The sequence below is a fragment of the Phialemonium atrogriseum genome, assembly GCF_030411735.1.
Source record: "Phialemonium atrogriseum strain 8032-3 unplaced genomic scaffold QBC33scaffold_31, whole genome shotgun sequence".
Taxonomy (NCBI): Eukaryota; Fungi; Ascomycota; class Sordariomycetes; order Cephalothecales; family Cephalothecaceae; genus Phialemonium; species Phialemonium atrogriseum.
Genome location: NW_026848168.1, coordinates 28,118 through 50,587, shown reverse-complemented (window position 1 = coordinate 50,587; position 22,470 = coordinate 28,118). Strand labels below are relative to the sequence as shown.

General features: G+C 56.3%; 9 protein-coding genes across 9 annotated transcripts; 4 read left to right on the top strand and 5 right to left on the bottom strand.

Annotated features, from left to right (window-relative positions):
- Nucleotides 1-75: 75 nt before the first annotated feature.
- QBC33DRAFT_549669 (ATP-dependent DNA helicase) lies at nt 76-2,864 on the bottom strand. The gene is given in 2 exon segments (XM_060428986.1): nt 76-145; nt 159-2,864. 1 exon segment carries the CDS (start codon nt 2,489-2,491, stop codon nt 245-247), a length of 2,247 nt encoding a protein of 748 aa, XP_060279645.1. The 5' UTR covers nt 2,492-2,864; the 3' UTR covers nt 76-145; nt 159-244.
- On the bottom strand, nt 2,728-6,194 carry QBC33DRAFT_549664 (fungal-specific transcription factor domain-containing protein). Its single transcript, XM_060428985.1, has 9 exons — nt 5,921-6,194; nt 5,474-5,719; nt 5,183-5,417; nt 4,818-5,105; nt 4,564-4,761; nt 4,451-4,498; nt 3,477-4,388; nt 3,288-3,403; nt 2,728-3,232 (listed from the first exon to the last, which is right to left on the bottom strand). The coding sequence occupies exons 1-9, from the start codon at nt 6,009-6,011 to the stop codon at nt 3,135-3,137; spliced, it is 2,232 nt and encodes a 743-aa protein (XP_060279644.1). The 5' UTR covers nt 6,012-6,194; the 3' UTR covers nt 2,728-3,134.
- Nucleotides 6,195-6,387: 193 nt separating this feature from the next.
- Nucleotides 6,388-8,404, top strand: QBC33DRAFT_244290 (uncharacterized protein). Its single transcript, XM_060422936.1, has one exon. It carries the CDS (start codon nt 6,741-6,743, stop codon nt 7,920-7,922), a length of 1,182 nt encoding a protein of 393 aa, XP_060279643.1. The 5' UTR covers nt 6,388-6,740; the 3' UTR covers nt 7,923-8,404.
- Nucleotides 7,968-11,378, top strand: QBC33DRAFT_549658 (RNA dependent RNA polymerase-domain-containing protein). The gene is made up of 2 exons (XM_060428984.1): nt 7,968-8,735; nt 8,799-11,378. Exons 1-2 carry the CDS (start codon nt 8,066-8,068, stop codon nt 10,964-10,966), a joined length of 2,838 nt encoding a protein of 945 aa, XP_060279642.1. The 5' UTR covers nt 7,968-8,065; the 3' UTR covers nt 10,967-11,378.
- An 812-nt stretch (nt 11,379-12,190) lies between these two features.
- Nucleotides 12,191-12,517, top strand: QBC33DRAFT_562760 (uncharacterized protein; the record flags this gene model as incomplete). Its single annotated transcript, XM_060430231.1, has 1 exon — nt 12,191-12,517. The coding sequence occupies one exon, from the start codon at nt 12,191-12,193 to the stop codon at nt 12,515-12,517; it is 327 nt and encodes a 108-aa protein (XP_060279641.1).
- A 670-nt stretch (nt 12,518-13,187) lies between these two features.
- Nucleotides 13,188-14,667, top strand: QBC33DRAFT_549651 (uncharacterized protein). Its single transcript, XM_060428983.1, has 3 exons — nt 13,188-13,497; nt 13,563-13,817; nt 13,904-14,667. Exons 1-3 carry the CDS (start codon nt 13,229-13,231, stop codon nt 14,418-14,420), a joined length of 1,041 nt encoding a protein of 346 aa, XP_060279640.1. The 5' UTR covers nt 13,188-13,228; the 3' UTR covers nt 14,421-14,667.
- On the bottom strand, nt 14,560-17,679 carry QBC33DRAFT_244225 (OPT family small oligopeptide transporter). Its single transcript, XM_060422935.1, has 4 exons — nt 17,077-17,679; nt 15,511-16,995; nt 14,923-15,409; nt 14,560-14,768 (listed from the first exon to the last, which is right to left on the bottom strand). Exons 1-4 carry the CDS (start codon nt 17,496-17,498, stop codon nt 14,700-14,702), a joined length of 2,463 nt encoding a protein of 820 aa, XP_060279639.1. The 5' UTR covers nt 17,499-17,679; the 3' UTR covers nt 14,560-14,699.
- Nucleotides 17,680-17,972: 293 nt separating this feature from the next.
- QBC33DRAFT_459477 (carboxypeptidase S) lies at nt 17,973-19,718 on the bottom strand (the record flags this gene model as incomplete). Its single annotated transcript, XM_060424931.1, has 1 exon — nt 17,973-19,718. The coding sequence occupies one exon, from the start codon at nt 19,716-19,718 to the stop codon at nt 17,973-17,975; it is 1,746 nt and encodes a 581-aa protein (XP_060279638.1).
- A 377-nt stretch (nt 19,719-20,095) lies between these two features.
- Nucleotides 20,096-22,452, bottom strand: QBC33DRAFT_244165 (major facilitator superfamily domain-containing protein). Its single transcript, XM_060422934.1, has 6 exons — nt 22,236-22,452; nt 22,111-22,167; nt 21,853-22,037; nt 20,733-21,770; nt 20,454-20,632; nt 20,096-20,382 (listed from the first exon to the last, which is right to left on the bottom strand). The coding sequence occupies exons 1-6, from the start codon at nt 22,362-22,364 to the stop codon at nt 20,306-20,308; spliced, it is 1,665 nt and encodes a 554-aa protein (XP_060279637.1). The 5' UTR covers nt 22,365-22,452; the 3' UTR covers nt 20,096-20,305.
- Between the last annotated feature and the right edge of the window lie 18 nt (nt 22,453-22,470).

Here is a 22,470-nt window from a genome sequence, read left to right as displayed (position 1 = left end):
GTTGTTGAATGAGGTCGATCTACTGGTACAAAACTGCGTACTTTTCGTACTTATTAATAAGTTCGGCTTGGCCGACATGGAATGCGCTCTGGGCCTCGATTTCATTTCCTCGGGAGTCGTGGCTGTATCTGTCTGCCTCCCTCGATTGCCTCCCTCGATTGCCTCCCTCGATTACCCAGTACCTAATATGTAATATCCGCACAAACCTTTGTAAATACCTGCATGAGAGACTGTTCCTCATCAGTCAGCCGAAGATCAAAGCATCAAAAGGTAAAACGCACACACTTACATCGAAATCATGATTTGCCAGCGACCCGAATACCGCCTTCCTATCCAGCTTCAGCTGCGCCACGCGCGGACTTTTGATGCCGAACGCCACTCTCGCGAGGAACCTCGGGTCGTCTCTCACGTCGCACTCGTCGAGGATCTTGGCGATGCCGTCAACATCGACCGCCCGGGGCGGGCTCGGGGGTAGGGCGACAGCCTTTCCGGTGAAGCAGTAGACGCAGTTCCCGCACTTCTCCCTGCCGTCCGGGAGCCCCATGCCAAAGTGTTGCGCCAGAGCCATGGCGAAACACTTCTCGCCCGTGATCAGTGCGGCAACGTCTTGGACGCGCCGGAGGGCATCCTTTTCCCGGCCTTGCAGGTCTATGTAGAGCATGTCTACGAGCTCCTCGATTTCCTCCCCCGTCCTCGGCAGCGCCTTGAGGACGCGATACCGGGGCTCGACACCGCCGGCCTTCAGTTCGATGATGCCCTGGTCATGAAGCTCATTCAGGCGGCGGACTATATCTGTCCTGCGCAGGCCATACTGATTGGCGAGTGCTGCGGGGTCGACCTGGTGCCATTTAACCGCCTTCTTGGACCCCTCGAAGATGGCTTTGCCCTCGGCCCCTTTATCCCTCTTCATTGTGGGATAGTACGCCGAAGTCGCAGTAAATTTGTACTCGCTGTACTCGGGCGTTATGGCTCTGATCAGCCCAAACCGGAGCTCAAGTGCAGCGTAGATGATCGCGAGGGGGCTCGGGCGGATATCAAACTCGCGACTCTGCCGATAATGACTCTGTTTGAAGGTCCCTCCGACCGGGAGCGCGGCGACCTCGTCATTAAACACTTGCTGGAGCAGGCCACGCAGTGAATGCTTGGACGGGAGGTCTCCACGGGCGAAGTTCTCCCGGATCCAGAAGTCCTCGGGGCAAATGAAGTACATACACGTACTGGGCTTACCATCCCGGCCGGCGCGGCCTATTTGCTGGCTGTACTCTTCGACCGTGCTGGAGATGTCGTAGTGGATGATATTCCGTATGTCGGCCTTGTCGATGCCCATGCCGAAGGCGATGGTGGCCACGACGATTGTAATCTTGCCCGCCATGAAGTCATCCTGCACCCGCAGCTTCTCCTCGACCTTCATGCCCGCATGGAACGAGTCGGCATTGAACCCCTGCCTCTTCAAGGCGCTCGCCACAGAAACCGACTGCTGCTGGAGCGTCACGTAGACCAGGGCGGGTCCGGGATGGCTGCGCAGAAATTCCACGAGCAGGCGATCCTTCTCCTCCTTCTTCGCGACAGACCTCGCCTGAAGCTGGAGGTTTGGCCTGTACGGAGACGTGCGGAAGACGGCCGACTTGCCGATGTCGAAAGCGTTGCACACGTCTTCGGCGACCCTCGGCGTCGCGGTCGCGGTCAGGCAGATGACGCGCTCGGCGCGGATCTCGTCCACGAAGCGCGCGACCTTGAGGTACTCGGGCCGGAACGAGTGGCCCCATTCCGAGATGCAGTGGGCCTCATCCACGGCGACCAGCCGGATCCCCCCGGGGACGTACTTCATGCCCTCGACGAAGCCCTCGTTGTTCAGCCGCTCCGGGGCGCAGTAGAGGAGGCGGAGCTCGCCCTTCCGCATCGCGGCGGTGGTGGCCTGCTGCTGCTCCCAGGTCTTGGTGGAGTCGATGCAGTCGGCCTGTATGCCCCGCCGCTTGAGGGCGTCGACCTGGTCCTTCATGAGGGCAATAAGGGGGGACACGACGATGGTAATGCCATGCTGCCCCGCGCCCCTTGAGCCATCCTGGCGGTCGAGCTCTTCAAACGCGACGGCGGGGATCTGGCTACGGGTTAGTGGCCATTCCGACGCGACTGCAGTGTGGAACCCCGGAGTAAGGAGCCCGATACCTACCTGATAGCAGAGGGACTTGCCCGCGCCCGTGGGGAAAATGGCCAGGGTGTTGTGGCCAGCGAGGATGCTGGCGATGGCCTGTTCTTGCTCATGGCGGAAGGAGTCATATCCGAATCGCTCCTTTAGGATCCTTCGGGCCAACTGTGACCTTGCATCTGCCGAGACATCTGATGCATGTGAATCCAATCTAGGCCGTTTCTGAGCTGCAGCCTCCCCACTGTCGCCAGCCGAATCTGCACCACGCTTTGACGCAGGCGCAGAGAGCAGCAGAGCCTCGTCTACCCCGTCAAAGAGGTCATCCCCCGAGTCGTAATCACTCATTATCGTGGTTGCGGACCAGAATTTCCGCAAAGTGACTCTGCATTGAATGTGGAATCGCGTCGCGCAGGTCAATGGACGCGCTGATAAGGTTTAGCGTGTCCCGACACCGTGGTTGGTGCGACCTAGGAATTGGCCAATTAGGGAACTCTACGGTGGCCCATAGCTGTACAACGTACCACAGTATCCTCACGTGCCGGCGATAGTGAGGTCTTGCTTGCACATCACTGGGATTGTTATATGATTCCTGTATTGAAGGTTGGCTGTGACCCTGAGACCAAGTTTAAGGTATACATGCAGCAGATGTGGCTAGACCTGCCTTCCTCCTAGGTAGGCACCGCTCTCCTCGGAGGCGGACACGAAATCGTCAACGGAGGCTGGGTTCGTTCCTCTTCGCTAGGCGGACAACTGAGTTCAAAACAGAAGCGAGAGATCAAACACCATAGATCTGTCATCGTAGAAGTTCCTATCCACACCATTATATAGCCTACATCGATCCTAATAGACGCCCCGACCCGCCCGCTCTCGTAATACACATAACAGTCATATCCGTAGCAAGTAAGAACCACAACCCGCGCCGTAATCGTTCGCCAGAGAAAATGCTGATCCATGCCAGAGACATGAGGTGGAAAGAGTCCCTCGAGATCTAGAAGTAGTACTGCTGTTGCGGTTGGCCAGGGGGAGGGTGGGCGAGGAAGTCAAAGGTCATGGAGTCTACTTCGGTGTTGAACGGGTCGGGCGATTCTAGACGACACCGAGTCAGCACCTCGGCCATAGCCAGCATTGCTCAGTTACTCACCCCAGAATATAGAGTCATAGAGGTCCATTGGGGACATGTATGTTGCGGGATCCACGTTGCCAAAGTCCTGCATCATGGCTGGCTGCTGTATCGGTGGCACAAATTGCATGCCGGTGCTGCGATAAATGTGAGTGAGACTCCATATCCAAGTGATGAGACTCACACTGGGTCACTTCGGGGATGACCTACTTTGCGAAGTTTTGCATCGATGCGCCAGCTTGCTGCTGCATCTCGGCCATGGCCAGAGCGGCGTTTTGGTGCGGATCCAAGTTGGGCTGCGGCCCGGCACGATATGCCGGGTCCTGTGGGGTGGCCGCTCCGGCGGTCACTCCGGAGAGTTGGCCGACTTGCAACGGTGTGCGTGCGCCTGAGCCCGGCAGGCTGTTTCCCTCTAGCTTCACTCCTGAACCAACTACTGACCCATGATCATAGATGTTCTTTAGTGCCGTCAGGGCTCGTGACAATGGCCCTGAAAGCTCAATGTCCCTCTCCGACTTGTATATGTATGGTTCCGGGGAGTGTGCCTCCTTCGCTGCGGTAGCCGATAGGGCGGATATTAGGTCTCCCTGCAGTTGGCGGACTTCCGGGTCCGCTTTGGTCTCGCAAAGGATGCCGAGTAATACCGCAGACGATAGGCCGTGGTACGTGAAAGCCCAGGAACGCGTGGGTATCACAGAGAGCTGATGCATCGCGAGGAACATGCGCACCGTTTCTGTCAGATTCTCCTTGCACTTGTCCGCCAGGAACTTCTTGTGTGTAGCCTCCAGTCTGTTGCTGTCGCCTCGTCGAAGCGCTGGCCGGCAGCATACGGATATAACAAATGAGCTATGAAGCCGGATGGCGTAGTATTGCAGCCGATCAAGGGCCGACTTGCATGCTTCCTTGGACCGTAGCTGCGGTACGACATGGTGCCGAAGGTTCTCGACAGCTTCACAGTTGTCGAGAATCTCTGCGTAGGTGGCTGTTGCGACGGCATCGGGGTTTAGGCGTTGCGATATAATCTGACAGAGCTGCATCATCATTTCGAGATACGCCCAGCCTTCTTGGTTGGCGGTTGGTGACAGCGGGATGGATGAGCTAGGGAAATTTGTCATCGGCGAGCTGGTTCCATATTAGTTGTCTTCGGGCCCTGTTTGATGAAGGGCGTCATGGGTTCGACTTACCGGTCGAAAGACAGAGACGTGAGGGTATCATGCCAAATACAGGTCCACCTGGGTTATATCGGGTTAGTCGGGTTGAAGGAGCATTATGTAGATATCGGTTGGGTGCGCAATACCAGAGTTTTTGGCGGACCATCTCTCGTTTACTCGCGTCGGGACTCTCCCTTCCGTCGATCACTTGAGGCCGGTGGAGGCCGAGGGATTGCGCGAGCCGACATGTCAATCCCAACAACGCCCAGGATCCCTCAGCCTTCATGTCGTTGAGGAGGACAAAGCTGGTCATCAGCAATGCTTGGAGGGAGTCGAAATTGGGTCTAAGCTTGGATCAGTACGGTTGAGCCGAGGCGATCGACAGGCCAAGTTCGCCCACCTTAGAAGGAAGTTGCCGAGTCTGAGAAAGTGGAAGGATATCTGGATGTATTTCTGCGCGTCTCGCGTCCGGATGTGATAGGGCGAGTCGTGATATTGAGAACCAACGGCCAATACGGCAAAGAGGATAGCAAGCCACGATGCTGAGACCCGTCTGGCCACCTTGGTTGATGCTCTTGCATTCTTGGCCCGCTCCTCGAGATAGATCATGAGCCTGGATTCGAGGTCGTCGATATCGATTACGAACCCCCAGAATGGCTGAGGGATCTCCTTGTATGTTCGGAAGAGCCTAGGCTGGTTAGTGATGGCCGACTTTGAGGGAATCGGGAAAGCTAGGAGATGGGCTGCACGGGAGAGCCGACGCACTTCATCACCTCGCGGTCCGATGGCAGCTCGGCAGAGATGTCCTGAGTCAGCCTGTCAAGATGCCGAGCGGACATCAACGGGAACGGGGCCGTGTTGTCCAGCCCTAGGATGGAACGCATGTCTTGACGGATGGTATCGACGCCCTTCTGTGGTTCGTTGGGCGATGCCTGCTCCCTCAAGAGTGCAGGGATACTATTTTGACCCAAGTATCGTGAGGCGTCCACCGAGTCGGGTTCTGGTAGGATGGAATGTGAGACAAGAGAACCGTTGAGAGGGGCCTCGCATACTTACCGAACACCCTGATGCCGGTGTCTGGGGTGGCGTCGTTGCTTAAGCTTCGGCGATCCTGTTCATCTGGCGAATGTTCTCGCTTGCGGCTCTGGGGTGTCTCGGGCCCGCTAGAGCTGTTCTTGGTGGCGGCTGATCTGTTGGGTTTATAGGAGCATAGTTGGGCATGCTCACGCCTCACGCAGTTGTCGCAAGGACTTTTGTTGTCGCACTTCACCTTACGCTGCCTACATGGCCAACAGGCGGTGCCTGTGGTCTGGACATCAGCCAGAATATCCTTGGTCAAATACCGGAACACCGTATTGGATTCCCGAGATCCCGACCCACATGCAACTGTGCCCGAGCGAGACAGGGAGAGAGGGAGAGGCGGGGAGGGAGGCATTCGATCTTGGGGTGGCACAACAGTGACAGGAGATATATATGATATGGTTCGTCAGGGACTTTACTCACCATAGCGCACCTTGCGGTGGGCGTGGATGATCCGATTCGCCTCCTCGGGAGTCAGATCGCCGAAGCTGGGGTTCTCCCGTTGGTCTGCCATCTCCGCACGCAGAAGCGGGCACGAGGCTGGGAGACTTGGGTAGTTCGACACGTAAGAGGATACGAAACACGTCTAACAGCGATACTCCACGGCAATGTACACTGGCATTGCCCAAAGTCGTCTAGAAGGAGGGTTGAATACCGATGGAAGTCCGAGATGGCGACCCCTCTTTTCCCATCAAGATGGCGGAAGTTCGGGATTGGCAGATACGCGACCCTCCCTTGGGGCGCGAGATCACGCAGCGCAGCATGTGACCTTCCAGGCCGGGCTCGGGTCCACTCGGGCTCCAGGGTTGCAGCCGGATTGTCATTTACTCCGCATTCCGAGAACCCCGCCTTTCCCAAATAGGAAGCATCTATCTGCAAGACAAACTGAAGGATTGAGTTAATAGCCGCGTCCCAGCCCAACGACGCGAAACGGGCCAAGTTGAATCGGTATCCCCGGTTCAATGGTTCTAATTCATCCTGTCCCAACTGTGCAGACATCCTGGAGCCGAATTGCCTAGCGCTCTCGGTCCCGTTGTTGACGGCTGTTACTAGGAACGGGACTTGTCCCATGGTCTCGGATCTCCGTCCCAATTCTAGCTCATTGGCTTGTCCTTTGCTTTAGTGCTTGGTCCCACTTTAGCCTGAACCTGCAACACCCTGCCCCAGAATACCTGCGTCTGAGCATCGTCCGCATTCTCGGTGTCTGATTCCTCAGGCAGAGTCGCTCGAGGCTAAGGCAGGCATGGCTGCGGCCCGGCCCGAACCGACAACACCGAGGAAGAACCGGCCCGATTCGGTGGACAAGATCATTTGCAACCTCAACCTCGAATATAATCTTGCCATTGAGCTTCCGGACAAGTCGCTCACCCCGTCCCATCGGAGACAACGCGCCAGGTTTGATGCGGGCTTCGACCTCTGCGACAAGATCTACAGAGGCATCCACTTTCTCTACTATCAAAACGAGACAGCCTTGTCCAATGTCCTTCATTCTTTCCACTATGAGTCCAAGGCGGCGTGTCAGAAATGGGTGCCTAAGCCAAGGGCAGATCCCGATTCCCTGCCCTCTTCTACTGATGCCTGCAGAGCTAGCTCTCCCGGTGAGCGGCTTGAGCTGCAAACACTCCTGTTGGGGCTCATCGATCGGCTCAAAGCTTCTCTTCAACAACCCCGCTTGACAATGGCCCCGGTAGTCGAGGATCAGCCTGATGGTTATACGAGCGTCTCGCCGCCGTCCAAGTCCAAGCGGCCGGCCCGTGAAAAGCCAGATGGATCCATCAAGAGGGTCAAAGGTGGCCAACAACAGCAGCAGGAGGAGGAGGAGGAGGAGGCTCAACAGCTCTTCGACGCCATTGATGAGGTACCTGTGCGGCAGAAGGTTGGAATATCAAGGCTCCCAGATCCGAGGCCAAACTCGGGGGCATTGACGGCGCGTTCAACCTTGATGCGGAATCTTGACACGTCCCTTTACAGGGCCTCGGAAAACACCAGCAAGGTGTCAATGTTCCCCTCGATCTTCTCGGAGGATGGCACCCCGCCTGATACCCAAAGCACAGTTGAGGCGACCAGGGAAGAGAAGAAAAGACTGGCAGTCTATGCATCTTCCCAAGACCCTTTCCGGCCAACGTCCTCAATCTTGCGTGCCTTAGCCGAATCGGTCTCCTGCTCCGAAGAGACTAGGGTAGACGGTAGAGCACTAGACCAAAATGCGTCGCGTGTTACTGCTCATGTTGGAAAACAGCACATCACGGGCTTGCCTGGCCCTAGCACCACCTCCCCAAGTGTTTCGGACGTGCCTGATATGCCAATGTCTGATGATGGGACGCCGTCTCCACAAACCAATCACACCGTTTCAGTCGGTGGGCTAGCTTCTCTCGAGGATCGACTGAAATCCGTGTGGCGTAAGTTCCTTGCTGGACGATCCTAGCCAGTGCCTTGGTGCCGCTATTGCCCTGTTCTGACCATCGACTAGCCGCTTTCCCGCCATGGCTTCACAAGGCGCCCCTTGCCGTTGCTTGGGAGGTTACCCGGATTGCTCTCCACTGCAGCGTTGATCTTGGAGGCCTTAATATGCAATATGATCCTTCGTGGGCGGACCCAGGATCCCCAATGAATGTCCGCAAAAGCCTGTATCAGCACCTTGACTTTGCTGGCAAGTCTTTTCCAGAGAAGCCCAGCACCGATGCCTGGGCTGCCAGCCTAGGCGACTTCCGATCACGCGACATGGTTGTTGTTCTTTCCATGTCGATAGACTTTAATCAAGCCAAAACCGGCCCTCCCTTCTTCATTCAGATGCAGCCGTTGAAATTGGACTTGGGATGCCGCCTCAACAGGCACTTTGGGCCCGATCGTTTCCTCGAAGTCATCATGCCCTCGCCGGGTTCCCGGAAGCCTCCGTTCAAGGGCGAGTCCACAATCGAGCTGATTCGCTGGATCACCGGAAAGCGACACTCGATTGTAGGGCGGGAATGGGCTGCCTTCTTCACTTCAGACGCAGGTTATAGGTCTCCGCCCAAGGAGCTCCGTATATCGCCCGACGCCAAGCCCGTGTACCAGGAGAGAGTCCATTTCTTTGCCGAGAACGGCATCGGTTTCGTCCCGAGGTCCCCGGGTTCGGGTGCGGGTGGCCGGCTAACCCCGATGACTGCCTTGAGCGTTTGCAGGATGCTCGACTGGCTCCTTAATCTTTTCCAGAATGAGAAGCAGTCGTATCTAAAGTTATTCTCTCGCATTAAATTAGGTAAGGCAGTGCGACGGACTCTTAAGTGGTCACCACGTTGAGCTAAGCCCTTCCATGGTTCAGGCTTAAGCAAGACCCGCCCCATCCTGGTTCTAGAGCCTCACCAGATTCGCCATCGGGAGCGTGACTTGCTCTCTCCCATCCGCAAGGAGATGAATGATGGCATTGCACTCATGTCTCTCAGCGTCGCTCGCAAAGTCCGGGACGCCCTGGGGCTTAACGACATCCCGTCCGCGATCCAGGCGCGTCTAGGCTCTGCAAAGGGGATGTGGCTGGTGGACGTGACTGATGACGGGCATGAGGACTGGCTCGAGACCTATCCTTCACAGCGGAAATGGGAGTGCGACCAACGCGACGACGACCAGCGGACGCTAGAAGTCCACGGCACTGCGACTGAGCTGAGATCCGCTGGGCTGAATCTCCAGTTCCTGCCGGTCTTGGAGGATAGGGCTCGCAATAAACCACTGATGCGCGAAGTTATTGGCAAAATACTGGTCAAGGGGCTTCAAGATGAGCTGGAGACTCAGAAGAGTGCTATGAAGCGACCCCTTGAGCTCAAGTCATGGCTTGCTCAGAACACGTCGACCCGGCAGCTCCGGTTGCAGCACGGGCAAGTCCCTTTTCTGGCAGGGCTGCCGGAGAAGATGGAAGACACGATTGGCTTCCTACTTGACGGCGGATTTCACCCGATGGAACAGCGATTCCTCCAAGACCAGGTTTGGAAGATCCAGGAACAGAAGTGCCATCTGCTAAAAACCAAGCTAAACATTGCCGTCGGGCGCTCAGCCTACATATATATGGTGGTCGACTTCTGGGGTGTTTTGGAAGAAGGCGAGGTCCATGTCGGTTTCTCGACCAAGTTCCAGCAAGGAGGCTTCTCAGGCACGCTGCTCCACGACATGGACGTCCTCGTTGCGAGATCCCCTGCCCATTTTATCAGCGACATTCAGAAGGTCCGGGCTGTGTTCAAGCCGGAGTTGCAATCCCTCAAGGACGTCATAGTCTTCTCGTCCAAGGGCAACATTCCGCTTGCTGAGAAGCTCTCCGGAGGTGACTATGACGGTGACAGGGCGTGGGTTTGTTGGGACCCGGATATTGTGGACAACTTCGTCAACGCCGAGGTTCCTGCCAGCCCGGATCTTTCGAGCTACATCCGAAAAGATACGACAACGCTCGGAGATTTGTTGCTGAACCACCGCTCTAAACGCAAAGCCATCGGGGAGATGATTGAGCGCAGCTTCGAGTTCAACATGCGCCAGAGCTTCCTGGGAATCTGCACTAACTTCAAAGAGAGGCTCTGCTACCACAAAAACAGGGTTGATGACGAGGCGGCGGTGATTCTGAGCACTCTTCTAAGCAGTCTAGTTGACCAGCCGAAGCAAGGCATCTTGTTCGGGGAGGAGGAATGGGACCGCCTTCGCAAAGATGGTCTGGGCCAGCGATACAGCCTGCCCGAGCCTGCCTACAAAGGAGAGCTGGCGCCGAGGAGGGGCGAGCATGTGCATATCATCGACCACTTGAAGTTCGTCGTTGCCAAGCCCACGATCGAGCACGAGCTCGCAGCGCTCCACAGGGCAATGAACCCTGGCCCAGCCGACTCCCGAACCAGTGCTGACAGCATGAACTCTGGCGCAAACTATTGGGACCCCGACCTCGTGGAGTATTGCAACTACTTCGAAGAGGGGACCAGGTCGTCCAAGTCCCGCAAATACCTACTCGACGGGCTCAAGGCCTCCATCGCCGAGGTCCTAGCCACCTGGGTCGAGACAATCGCCAAGGACAAAGACAAAGGCACCGGGGCGCAGATACGGTATCCCCAAAAGGTCAACACCGTGTTCCAGAAGTGGTGCGCCATCGAACCATCCTTCGCCGGTCGGTCCCGGCCGCAGCTCGACTCGAGGACGGTCAACCTGCTCAAGGGCCCCGACGCCGCCGACCCGGAGCTGAGCGCCTGGGCGCTGATCAAGGCCAGCACGGCGTTCAAGATCTACCACAGCAGCAAGCCGGCGTTCGTGTGGCGCATGGCCGGCCGCCAGCTGCAGTTCATGAAGGCCGTGGTCAGTGTCCGCCGCGCAACGGGGGCGGCACCTGTGCCCGTCACGCCGCTCATGTACGCCGGCCTGGCCGTGGACAAGAAGTTTGTCAAGCAGTACATCGCGAGCTTGGAATGCGGGAGCTCGGATTACGTGGGCGAGGACGAGGAGGCTTCCGGGGAGGACGATGACACGTGAAGCCTGCCTACCCAAAAAAGAATGGGGGTATTGGAACATCCGGTGTTCGAAGTCCTGGACTCCCGTTATTCTCCTAGGGTTGTCTCGGGCTGGAGTGTGGAAGTCATTCTGAGCCTCGAGTGAGGTACCGCTGATTCAGATGAATCGCAGTTGAGGAGTGTACTCGTCTCTCCTCGTTCGGGTAAGACATGGGCCGAGCCGGGACAGGGATTCCTTGGCTAAGTGGCCTCCGTTCTGGCGTCTATGTCGGTGAGGCCCAAATTTTACTTTCTAATTACGTATCCGTCTCGGATCAATGTTGTCAGCTAGTACTTGTGGCAAACGAGGAGTGGGGATGTAATAGACATGCCTGTTGCGGTGGATGTTACGATGGATCGGTCTTTTTTTGTTAGATACCCCTCTATATCTCGCGCTGATCAAGTAATTACCGTTCACTTGCTTCCTAGTTGTGTCTAGGGGGGTTGTTATTATGTGCCATTTCCATTGCCAAGCCGCGTGGAATGGCCAACTCCTTCGCGTAGATCGAAGGCTAACCAACAGCCAACCAACAAGGTCTTATCAAAGGACGACAAGCGCTGGTATTCCACTTATGCCTCCGAGAGCGCTAATGTATCGCAATCCCGCCGTCCATTTCCAGGCCGCTGCCGCCGCCCCCGCTGCCCCCACCCCCGCCGGCCGCCGCCTTGTTCCCCGCCACCGTTACTATACCGCCGTCGCTTAAAAGACTCCCTAGGATCTTGCCCTCAGTCATTTCTATCTTCGTGGGTGGACTGGTGTCGCTACTGCTTTGACCTGTAAATATCTGCTGTTACATTTGCCACTGCTTATTACCCTGACGGCCACTTATAGCCGAAGACCGGGTTAGAATAAGCCTGTAGACCTGCAATGCGACTCTTCCCCGCAAAACGGCAAAACCCCATCCCCAAAGCGGCAACACAAGGATGATCGGAAGATCCGTCCTCGGCAAGATTATGGCCATGCTACTTTGTCTCGGCGGCGCATATCAGCCCGTCAGACGGGCATAAAATTGCCGGGAGAGAGGCGACACAATGTCGAGCATATAAAGCGACCAAAGGTCCCGGCACCTTGCCTTGGTAGGCACGCGACACCTCCATCCACTTTCCCACGAGACCAAAACCTGCCCAGCGCTTGCTCAGCACCAGCTCAGCACCTTGCAAGCAAAACATAACCTCCGCATATTTGCCGCCTCCTACACCGTCAGCCATGCGAGCATCCACAATCCTCTGCGTCCTCACCGCCTCCTTGGCCGCAGCCGCCGCGGTCCAGGAGCCGGTCGAAGCCCGCGCCGCCGAGCCCGCCGAGATCTTCGGCAGGGCCTGCAGCTCGAACGGCTGCAAGTGCGTCACGGGCCTGGCCCAGGGCGTGTACTGCGGCAACTGCGTCGTCGGCGCCGGCACCTACGCCGTCAAGACCAAGCGCGTGGCCTCGCACGCCTTCGAGTGCGGCCCGTCCGGGACCTGCTGCGACTACGGCGCGGCGAGCGACTGCGGTACCAGCCATGGCCGGTGCAAGTCGGGATCTCCCGTGTAAGACGCGGAGAGAAGGTTGCATCCCATGGAGATGCTGGGCTGGAAGTGGGCGAGGAAGTACGAGGCTGTACGCGGGTGTGGAGGAAACTACCTACGCGGTTGGGCGCAGGCATATAGTTCTCTTCTTGTGCTAAGAGCATAATAAAAGCCCGGAAGTAAACCGGACCCGATTTAGGGGCAACAGCTTGAAGTCGGCGCCACAATGGCACGTTCTGTCGAGGTCATCATCGACCAAAAGGTGTAGAAGATCCTGTTCGACGGCACCACGGCAACCGGGAGGCAGTATACATCTCGGGCCGACCCAGACCCTACCCTGAGTTTCTGCGAAGGTATCTCGCCAGCGAGGACTTTGCGGCGTATGGCCGACTTGAGACTAATACTGGTTTGGATGTCGAGGGGGAGGACCTGGAGGATTGGATATGGGATAGTATTGTGCCTAGTAATTATTGCCCATGGTGACGGCGGCGAAGAAGCCGAGGGCAATGAGCGGCGTTGTTGATAATAAGCTGCGCGTCCATGGGACGAGGCGGTTGAGGATCGCGGATGGGAGTATCATGCCCATGTTGCCTGGAGCTGCCAGTTGTGGAGGTCTGTGCGTGATAATGTAACATTCTGAATCAAGAAGTCATAGATACTCTTCCATAATAGGTACCTACAGCTATGACGGTCACGTTCCATCTAAGTATCTAATCGATGGAGCAGTGGTGGCCTCATGAAAGCGGGGTTAGATATGCAAACCTTCCCAATTGGACCTCGAAGACTCTCATGTGGCGTGATCTTGGTTTTGTTTAGGCAGCAACGGAGACAGATTATTCTTCTCCCTGGAACAATCCTTTACGCAAAACGAAGTCAGCGAAGTCAAACTCAACCCTCGCCAGCACCTCATATTGCTGTTTACCATTCACACAACATTTATCGCCGTCGCTGGAAGGGAGCCGACGCGGTTTACCAGTCGATTATGTGGGACTACATTGTTAGGATGTCAGTTGTTTCGATATTCCTTACCTGCTTTATTGATCTGCTAACACCTCACTGATTCTCGGCAGTCTCCTCTTCCTCCTTACCATCATCTCCTTTCTCCCACACTACCAGCAGATCATCTCACGCAATGACTGCTCTGGCATCTCGCCATACTACATCCTCTTCAACCTTGTCAGCGCAACCCACCAGTTCTTTCTAGGATATGCCTACGTTGTACAATTTGACGGGACCATGCACTTTGTCCATGGCAACCCACGAACTCTTCTTGACTGGCTCAACTTTGTCCAACTTACCATAGTGCTGCTCTGTTTTGTAACATTGTAATTATCACCCACTTGATCTTGCCTTACCTTGATTAGAAGAATATTATTGGTAAAATGCTAACGATTATCTTTTCAATAATTAGCTTTGGCTTATGCCTGCTATGCCCATCAGATCAACCATCATTTCACAAATATATCGCGACTATATTATACATCATCATCCTCGTTCTATACTTATGGTCGCAATTCCCATCGTTCAAAGAGGACAGACCGGATAGGGGCCTTTTAGAGTCTCTGTACTACGGTGTGCTCTTCTTCTACGTCAACTACTTCATCACCGCGATAGGCATCGCCTCTCTGCTTCTGCAATGGCGGCAAGCGACGGCTCTCAGCCTCCGGGGACTTTTCTTACAGGCTGTTATCTTTCCAGCCGTGGCTATCTCGTGGTACTTGTTTACCTATTACGACTGGCACCAGGAGGGGGATCCCAAGGACCCTCCCGGTTTCCATGGTTGGTACCTGTTTGTCGGGTTTACCGCTGTCGACAACGCAGTGTTTGCCGTAGTCCAGGGTATTCTTTTCTACATTGCATGGCGGCGAGGATTCGATGAGGGAAAGGTACTTGGAGTTGCTGAGGCTCAGCCTTTACTTACACACTAGGCTTAGGTGTAAGAATCTATATCGGCATTATTGGGGTGATTTGGGTATGTTTGGTGTCCAACTTGGCGAAGGGCAGCAAGTTTGATTTTTCTTATGTCTGTATCGGCCACCACCTGCCGATTTGAATTGGACATATTCCAGTAATCTAGGTAATCTGGGAATATATTTAGGCATATATCTAGGCCGGGTCACAGCGACTTCACTCTACCTACAAATAAGCTTAGTGTCCGAAAAATCCATCCAGTTCATCCAAGCCACCTCCCTAGTAGTTTCGAGTTATCACCACGTAGCAGGCCCAAAGGTTTCACCCTCCCCAACAAGCTTGAGAATCGCCGTATACGCGGCATCCTGCACGAGAAATGTCAGCAAAGACATCCAATAGCACAGTCTATGAGCTAGAGAAAAAAAAAAAAAGGAGATAAAAAAGAGAAAAAAAAAGGAGAGAAAAGAGAGAGAAAAAAAAGGGGTGAAAAGTGGTTAAAAGGGGGAGGGGTCCACTCACAGCCGTCTCATAAACACCCACATTCCCCCACCACTGCGGGATCCTGACATCCGGCAGCGTGACCGCGAAAAACACCACAATCGTCCCAATAACCAGCCCGGCATCCAGCGCCGCAGCGGTGATATAATTATACGTCCTCCACCACCCGGGCCACCGGCGCCTGATGCCGCGGTTGAACGCCAGGCCCGCGACCGCCCACGTCGAGAAGCTGAGCGGCGTCGCCGGCGGCAGCCAGTTCATGGCCCCGAGCATGACGGGGGCGTGCAGGCCCGCCGCGGCGCCGCGGAAGCTGGCCGGCAGACGCGAGGAGGGGGAGGAGAGCGCGTACAGCGCCGCCGGGAGGAGGGCGCCCACCAGCCAGAAGTAGTTGAAGCGCGCGTAGATGGAGCCCGGGCCGAACATGCGCTGCGGGCCGATGGCGCCCCAGACGATGGAGGAGGAGAAGAAGGTGCGGCCGTTGGGGCAGCTGAAGTGGGCTGGTTGCTTGCTGGTTTTTTTGATGGGGTGTTAGAAGATTTTGATGCTGAGGTAAAGGTAAAGGTAAAGGTAAAGGTAATGGTAAAGGTAAAGGGAGAGAGATTGACTTACAGATCGCAGCAGTTCTCAATCGTGCCCAGCGTCCAGTTCATGACCGCGATCTGCACAAACGACGCCCACACGGTCGCGATGACCTGGCACCAGAAGGTGATGCGCGGCGGGATCTTCATGTAGTGGGCCATCTTGAGGTCGCCGCTGTATGTCTGGGCCTGGCCCAGGGTGATGGTGCTATAGACCTTGAAGATCATGACGCCGATGGGCCGCCCGGGGATGATGAAGCCGGCCAGGTAGGGGGACAGCACGTTGAGGGCGAGCGCTATGTTGGACACGGCGAGGATGGTGCAGGTCGGCACTACGAAGACGATGGCTAGTAGGTTCGCTACTAGGAACGCCCACCACGGCAGCTGCGAGTCGTAACCCTCGGCAGTGGCGAGGCCGAGCCCGAGTGCGATGACGAGGAGCGCCCCGTACCACCACTCGGGAGCGTCGACGTACTTCTTCATCAGCTTCATGTGGATGTCCGGCTCTTGATCCCTCGCCGTCCGGAACCGGTACCAGATCTCTCTGCCGTGGAAGAGCGCGACGTGGACCAGCACCGCGATCAACGCTGCAAACGAGAGGCCGTAGTTGAGGGCAAAGGTCGGCGCGAGGAAGATGGGCGAGTACTGCTTGTACTTGTCCACGTCGAACCTCAAGTTGTCGCCCAGGATCTTGGTCACGTTGTACGCGCCCTGAGCGTTGTCGTAGGTCTGTGAGGTGTTTATGGGGAGGTAATCCGCGAATAGGGAACCGGTATAGGCCATGCCGATGGTCGGGATGATGACGAACATGAACACGCCGACGAGCACATTGACGTGCGTGTGGGTCGGCGACAGCAGAGGATCCATCAGGTAGGCGGTGACGTATGTCCAGTCGAAGGTGATGGGTATCAGCGACAGGCCGGTGAAGCCCCCAAACAGTTGATTTAGCACCACGTTGTCGGGTCGGATCCATGTGACGAAGGCGAACACCGACAGGCCCTGCCAGAGAACAGCCGGGATCCAGTAGTAGCAGAACATGGCGATGAGCACATAGAAGAAGTAGCGATACCTGCTGATTACCCAGCCATTAGACTGGCTGCCATCGCTCTTTCTCCGGTCGTGGAGGGCGTGGAACAAGGACGTGTTGGCGAATTGGTTCGGCCAGATCATGGCCGAAGGCCAAACCAAGAAGCGGCGGCAGAGACCGGCCAACCCGATGCCGATCAGCTGAGAGCTCAGCGTGAAGAGCAGCTGGAAGCCCCATCCCATGTCGAGGTTATAAAACGGCTTGCCTTTCAATGCGACCAGGGCATCGGTGCTGTAAGCGTACCCGATGGAGACATTGGACATCAAGGTGATGACGACGTGCTCCTTGATAGTGAAGGGGCCAGTGTTGAAGGTCCACTGCATACCAAAGGTGTTAAAGACCCTGGTCGGGACGATTTTCGCCCAGAGGCAGCCGATGGGGTAGACCAGCAACTGCACAACGATGGCAGGGAAGTTGATCTGAGGGTTCCTGATATAGGGGGTTGATTGCCCGTATTAGCGCCACCACCATTCCCCATGGAAGGGACAAATCGACAGGCTCAGTGAATACCTCATGCTCAAGAACATGTTCAGAGCACTTCCAATCGTCACAAAGACCATGCCCAAGATCCAGGCGCGAACTGTGTTAGCCACCTCCTCTCCATCAGTATTCCGCACAGCAGCGCGGACTTCCTCGTAGGGCGAGTCCTCCGAGAACAACGCATCGGCGGCGAGGATTTCTTCGGTGTCGCCATCCTTGAGGGCTTTGTCGATGGCTTCGATTTTCTCCGGGGGCAGGTTAGGGTCCCACTGGTGTGCAATCTTGACCTTCATGAGGTCCTGGGTAGCTTGCGACACATCTACTTCGCGGCTCTTCACATCTTGCTTTTCCCCGGACGAGCTTGTATTACTCTCTGATGGCTCGATTGGGCTTATCTCCGGGACTGAGGCATTGTCGCTCGGCGGTTTGAACCAAGAACGCCTCATGGCCATCTTTCTTCTTGCGGTCGGTCTGAATGAACGCCGGAGTGGTCGAGGATTGCTGTCAAGGACATTTTAACTTTTGTGAGGGGAGTTTCCCGTATCTCATCTTCATCTGATTCTATTATGTAGTGCGACCTTCGCCTCTTGCTGCATTAGGAAGCTCCAACGTTATCCCGATACGTCCTCCCGGAACGGGATACGATCAACAGCGCATGCGATGGCTGCCGAATGTGGGGAAAGAGGGGCTCCTCAGAGTTGAAGCTAACTGGTTGTATAATTTAAGTTTAGGCAGGTCGATGTTGAGCCGGAGAAAGAGTGCGGGCATATTGCGGATGCAGAGGTACCACATAAATAGGGATTGAAGTGTAAGGCATGCATGCCTACACCAGTAACATGGCCAACCGTAGTATCTGCCATGTAACACAACGTTTCCAAGCCGAAGACACAAGATATGGCTCAACCCAATTCCCGACACGACAGCCATCAGATGTCCGCATCGTCCATGTTCCTCACGAACAAGGTAAACCACCTCACAGAATTGATGTGTCCCGCCACGCTGGCCCTCTCGTCAACGGTGTGGATATTCCCTCCGCCCATCGAGCTATCGGATTCAGGATCGAAGCCGGGTCCGAAGCGGAAGATGTGTCTCGTCAGGTCCCAGTAATACCTCGTATCCGTGTTCCCCGTCATGATCCCCGGCGTGACTACCGTCTCGCGCCCGTACAGCGCGCGCGTCGTGCCCGCCACCACCTCGAACGGCGTAGCGTCGGCCGGCGTCACAGGAGCGGTGTCGAGCGTCGTGTTGGACGCGACGAGTGAGATGGACAGTGGCTCCTCGTCGGCGCCATCAAAGGCGTGCAGCGTGAGGTTGTGTCGCTTCGCCACGGGCCGCACGAGCTCCGTGAGGCGGTCCCATACCGTCGAGGGCGTCTCGCCGATGTTGATGCGGTGGTTGACCGTCACCGTAGCGCGCTCAGGTATGGCGTTGACCTTGGCGCCGCCGGAGATGACGTCCACGGCCTGCGACGTCTGCATGAGGTATTTGACATCCGGGCCCTGCTTGGCTGCCTCGAGGGCAAGGCGGTCGGGCTTGGCCTTGCAGACGCGGTGGGAGGATGCGCGTGTGCGCCGGGAGAGGAGCTTCTTCAGCTTGCGCGGGAAGTCGGGCGAATGCTCCGCTCCGCATTTTAGCTGGGCGTAGTAGGGGTTCTCGTCGACGAGGCGCGTGCGGTACTGCTCTGCCTCGATTAGGGTGATGATCTCGCTGAGTACTCCGATGCCGGTGTGGTCGGGCGGGATTGACGAGTGCCCACCTGGCATCCGGACGGTGATGTGGACGTCAGTTTTACCCTTCTCCGCCATCCCGGGCTTGGCAAATACCGTCCCCCAGGCCTTCTCGAAGGTGGCGCCCTCATCCACAATAACGGCGATGCCGTCGTCGCCATATCGCTTGCGGATGAATGGGGCCAGGTGTCCGCCCCCTTGCCGACCGGAACATTCCTCGTCGAAGCCAAAGGAGAGGAGGATGGTGCGCTTGGGCTCAAACTTGGCTTCGAGAAGCAGCTCAACGGCTTCCATTACAGCGATGAGCTGGTCCTTGCAGTCGGCGGCGCCGCGTCCCCAGATGTACTTCCCGTCGTACTTGCCGCTCCAGGGAGGGTATGTCCAGGCGGGAATGGTCTGTGGGGGCACGGGTACGGTATCCTGATGGGCCATGAGTAGGGTCGGCTTCAGAGAGTCGTCGCTGCCCTCCCACGTGTAGAGCAAACCGTGAGTGTTGACCTTTTCCACCCGGAGCTTCTCGTGAATGAGGGGAAACGTGGTCTTCAGGTAGGCGGAGAAGTCATACATGACATCCCATCTTGAGTCCTCGCCAATCGCTCCCAGGTCATCGAAAGACTCTGACTTGACCCTGACGGCGCCGGAGAGTCGTTTGACAGTGGCGTTTCTGAAATCATCGGTGGAGATGTAGTCATATGAACGTTTCAGAGCTTCATTGCCTGATTCCCCGGGGAAGAGCGGGTCTGGCTGAGTACACTGGTTTTTGAAGCTCTTGGAATCGCCGCCCGGAATGAAGCTGGAGGGAAATGGTCCGGCTAAGAAAGGCGCGCAGAGATACCCAGCTAACACAAGAGGAACCAGCAGCAAGCAAGCTGTTCTGCGAGATCTGGGTGCTGAATTCTCACTCGGCAGTGGCTCAGCAGCCAAGGGTAACGCTGACTTTTCCATGGTGTAATTGATCGCTTTTTGATCGATGGCACCAGAGAAGAAATTTGTTGGAACGGCGAAGTTGACGAGTGTCGATGATGTCGGAAATGGTTTCGGCGAGCTAGCGGCCCCACTATTCCCGCTATTATCATCCATGATAGGAAGGCGCATTGTCGTCGCTGACGCCATTTTCCCCGATGGCGGCACTGGAGCTCTGTTGCCCGAAAAACTTAACTCCACTATACAACAGTTTTGGTGAGGACAAAAAAAGGGGGCACTAAAAAAGGTCCAACTGGTGAGATCGGTGTTGCCACAAGGATCTCTCTAACTCGGTTGACGAAAATGAAGCAAACGTCGACCCTAAAATAGCGGCGAGTTGGTTGGCCATGCACTGATTTCGATATTGTGGGATGAAATAGCATTCCCTGCTTTTCAGTGGCTATAATGTACTATTTATGTGGCAAAATATAACAAACCAGATTCACAGCGCTCATAAATCCCTTGCTAAATTTCTCGCATTCGATGTCCTATCATTAAAGGGTCCGAAGAATTTCTCCTAGGTGTTTCCTCAGGGCTGCTTTACGTGGGCGTCCTTCCATTCCCAATTCTTACCCGATGGCTCTGAAGATCTTATGCTTGGCATAAAGGTCGCTCATGAACTTCCGGTTGACCTTGCCAAAGACATCTACAACACGGTGCCAGTCAGCAGCATGTTCAAGGCTCATACGCCCCTCGATTGGGGGGTAGTAGACTTACACATCGGAATACAGGTGGCGAGAAGAGCGATGGACACGATGCCCCAAGTGCGGAAGATAACCCCGGGACCAGCCGTGCCCGCCCACGTGTTCATCATGGTGGAAAACGCGTAGAACAGGAAGTTCTTGATCATCATCTGGAGGATGAACACCTCGGTTGAATGCCTCGGAAACGAGTCACTGTGGGAACCCCCAAGTCAGTCCCAACAAACGAGCCAAAGAAAGGGGATAAAAACGAGGATGGAGAAAACACTCCTAGTTCGACAAAGGAATTACTCACAGGATATACAGCCCCGCGGCGGTGGAGGGGATGGAAATACCAAAAGACGCGGCGCCGTAGCAGAAAGCGCCGAGGTAGTACCCGTCTGGCCTCGGGTTATTGACGTCCCACATGAACAGGAACCACCCGAGCGAGCAGAAGACGACGCCAAAGATGTTGACGGGGATGCGAAACTCGGCCTCGAAGACGCCCCCGTTGAGCCGCGACAGCGTCCGGGCCGTCCAGTCGCACACGGGGCCCGCGACCGTGGCCAGCACGCCGCCGACGAACCCGCCCGTGTAGAAGTAGCCGTTCTGCGCGATATTGAGGTTGTAGGGCGCGGGGGTCCAGATCTGCGACGTGATGAACGCCGTCACGACGTACAGCGAGATGAGCACGGCGCTGACCAGCTGGATCCAGATCACGGCCGGGTTGATCAGGTGGACGAAGATCTCGCTCAGGAGGTGGCCTACCGCCTTTTCCGAGTAGGTGCCCGACCACGGCGCCAGGCTCTGCCAGTACGTCATCCTGGGTTTGACCGGGGTCGTTGGCGCTGCGTCGGACGACTCCGCCTCGACCACGGCCGCGCCGGTGTCCTGCTTCTCCGACCACGACGATTCCGCGGCGGCGGGAGCCTTGGCTGAGCCGGAACCGCCCGGCCGGCGGAACTGGGACTCCGGTAGGAAGAAGATGGCGCCCACCAGACCCAGCAGGTTGAAGGGCAGGGAGGCGATGAAGATTGTCTTCCAGCCGCGGTTCTGGGTCAGCACGCCGCCGATGATGGACACGAGGGACGGCGTGCAGGTCAGGGTGGCGACGGTGATAGAGGTGCGGAGGCCGCGCTCGTGCAGGTAGAACATGTCGCCCATGGCCGCGAGCGACAGGCTCTCCCAGGCGGTGGTACCCAGGCCCTGGACCATGCGACCCCCAAGTAGGGTGCTGTAGCTCATCTGTTGGGAGCCGGCGATGCAGATGATGGTCCCGAGCGTGCCCATTACCGCCGCGAAGAGGAACTGCGGTCGCTTACCGTACTTTTGGGCGAGCACGGAGACGAGGGGACTGGAGGAGAGCAATGGTGAGCTTCAACTTCTGCTAGGCTAAAGGGGCGGGGGGGGGGGGGGGGGGGGGGGGGGAACCAGACCCTATGGCACCGACGATCAGGAGTTGGTAGCCCGATAGTTCTGCAATCTTGGTGATGGGCACGTCGAGGATGCCGGCGAGAGCAAAGGTCGAAGGGGCGATGATGGGACCCGGCAGCGCCGCGAAAATGATGTTGTTGAGGAACAACACCACGAATGCCGTCTCTTTCTTCCATCTTGGCCAAAGCTATGCCATTGTCAGCCCTTCTCATAGCTCATCGCAGAGTACCATTTTTCTGTCCTCGTCCTCGAGACCTTACCAGAGGGTCGTTGGGATCGGTATCAGAGGGTTGTGGGACGAGGATGGTCTCGTTTCCCTATGAACCCACAATGTTAGAACTAATTACTACCTACTACTAGTAGAGTGGACGCACGATGTATTTACCTTGTACATGACCCGCTTCAACTCGCTAGTGTCGCCATCTATGACAATGCCCGCCTGCTCCTTACGAATAAGAAGCTCCGTGCCCGGCAGCGGCCGGTCAGTGTGCACATCGATGATGCCAAACGGCATGATTTCTGACCATGGGATTACTTCCGAGACCGCAAGAGAGAGGAATTGGGGGAGAACAATGGAAGAAGAGGGGACCCAAGCGAACAACACAGGACGTGACAACGGG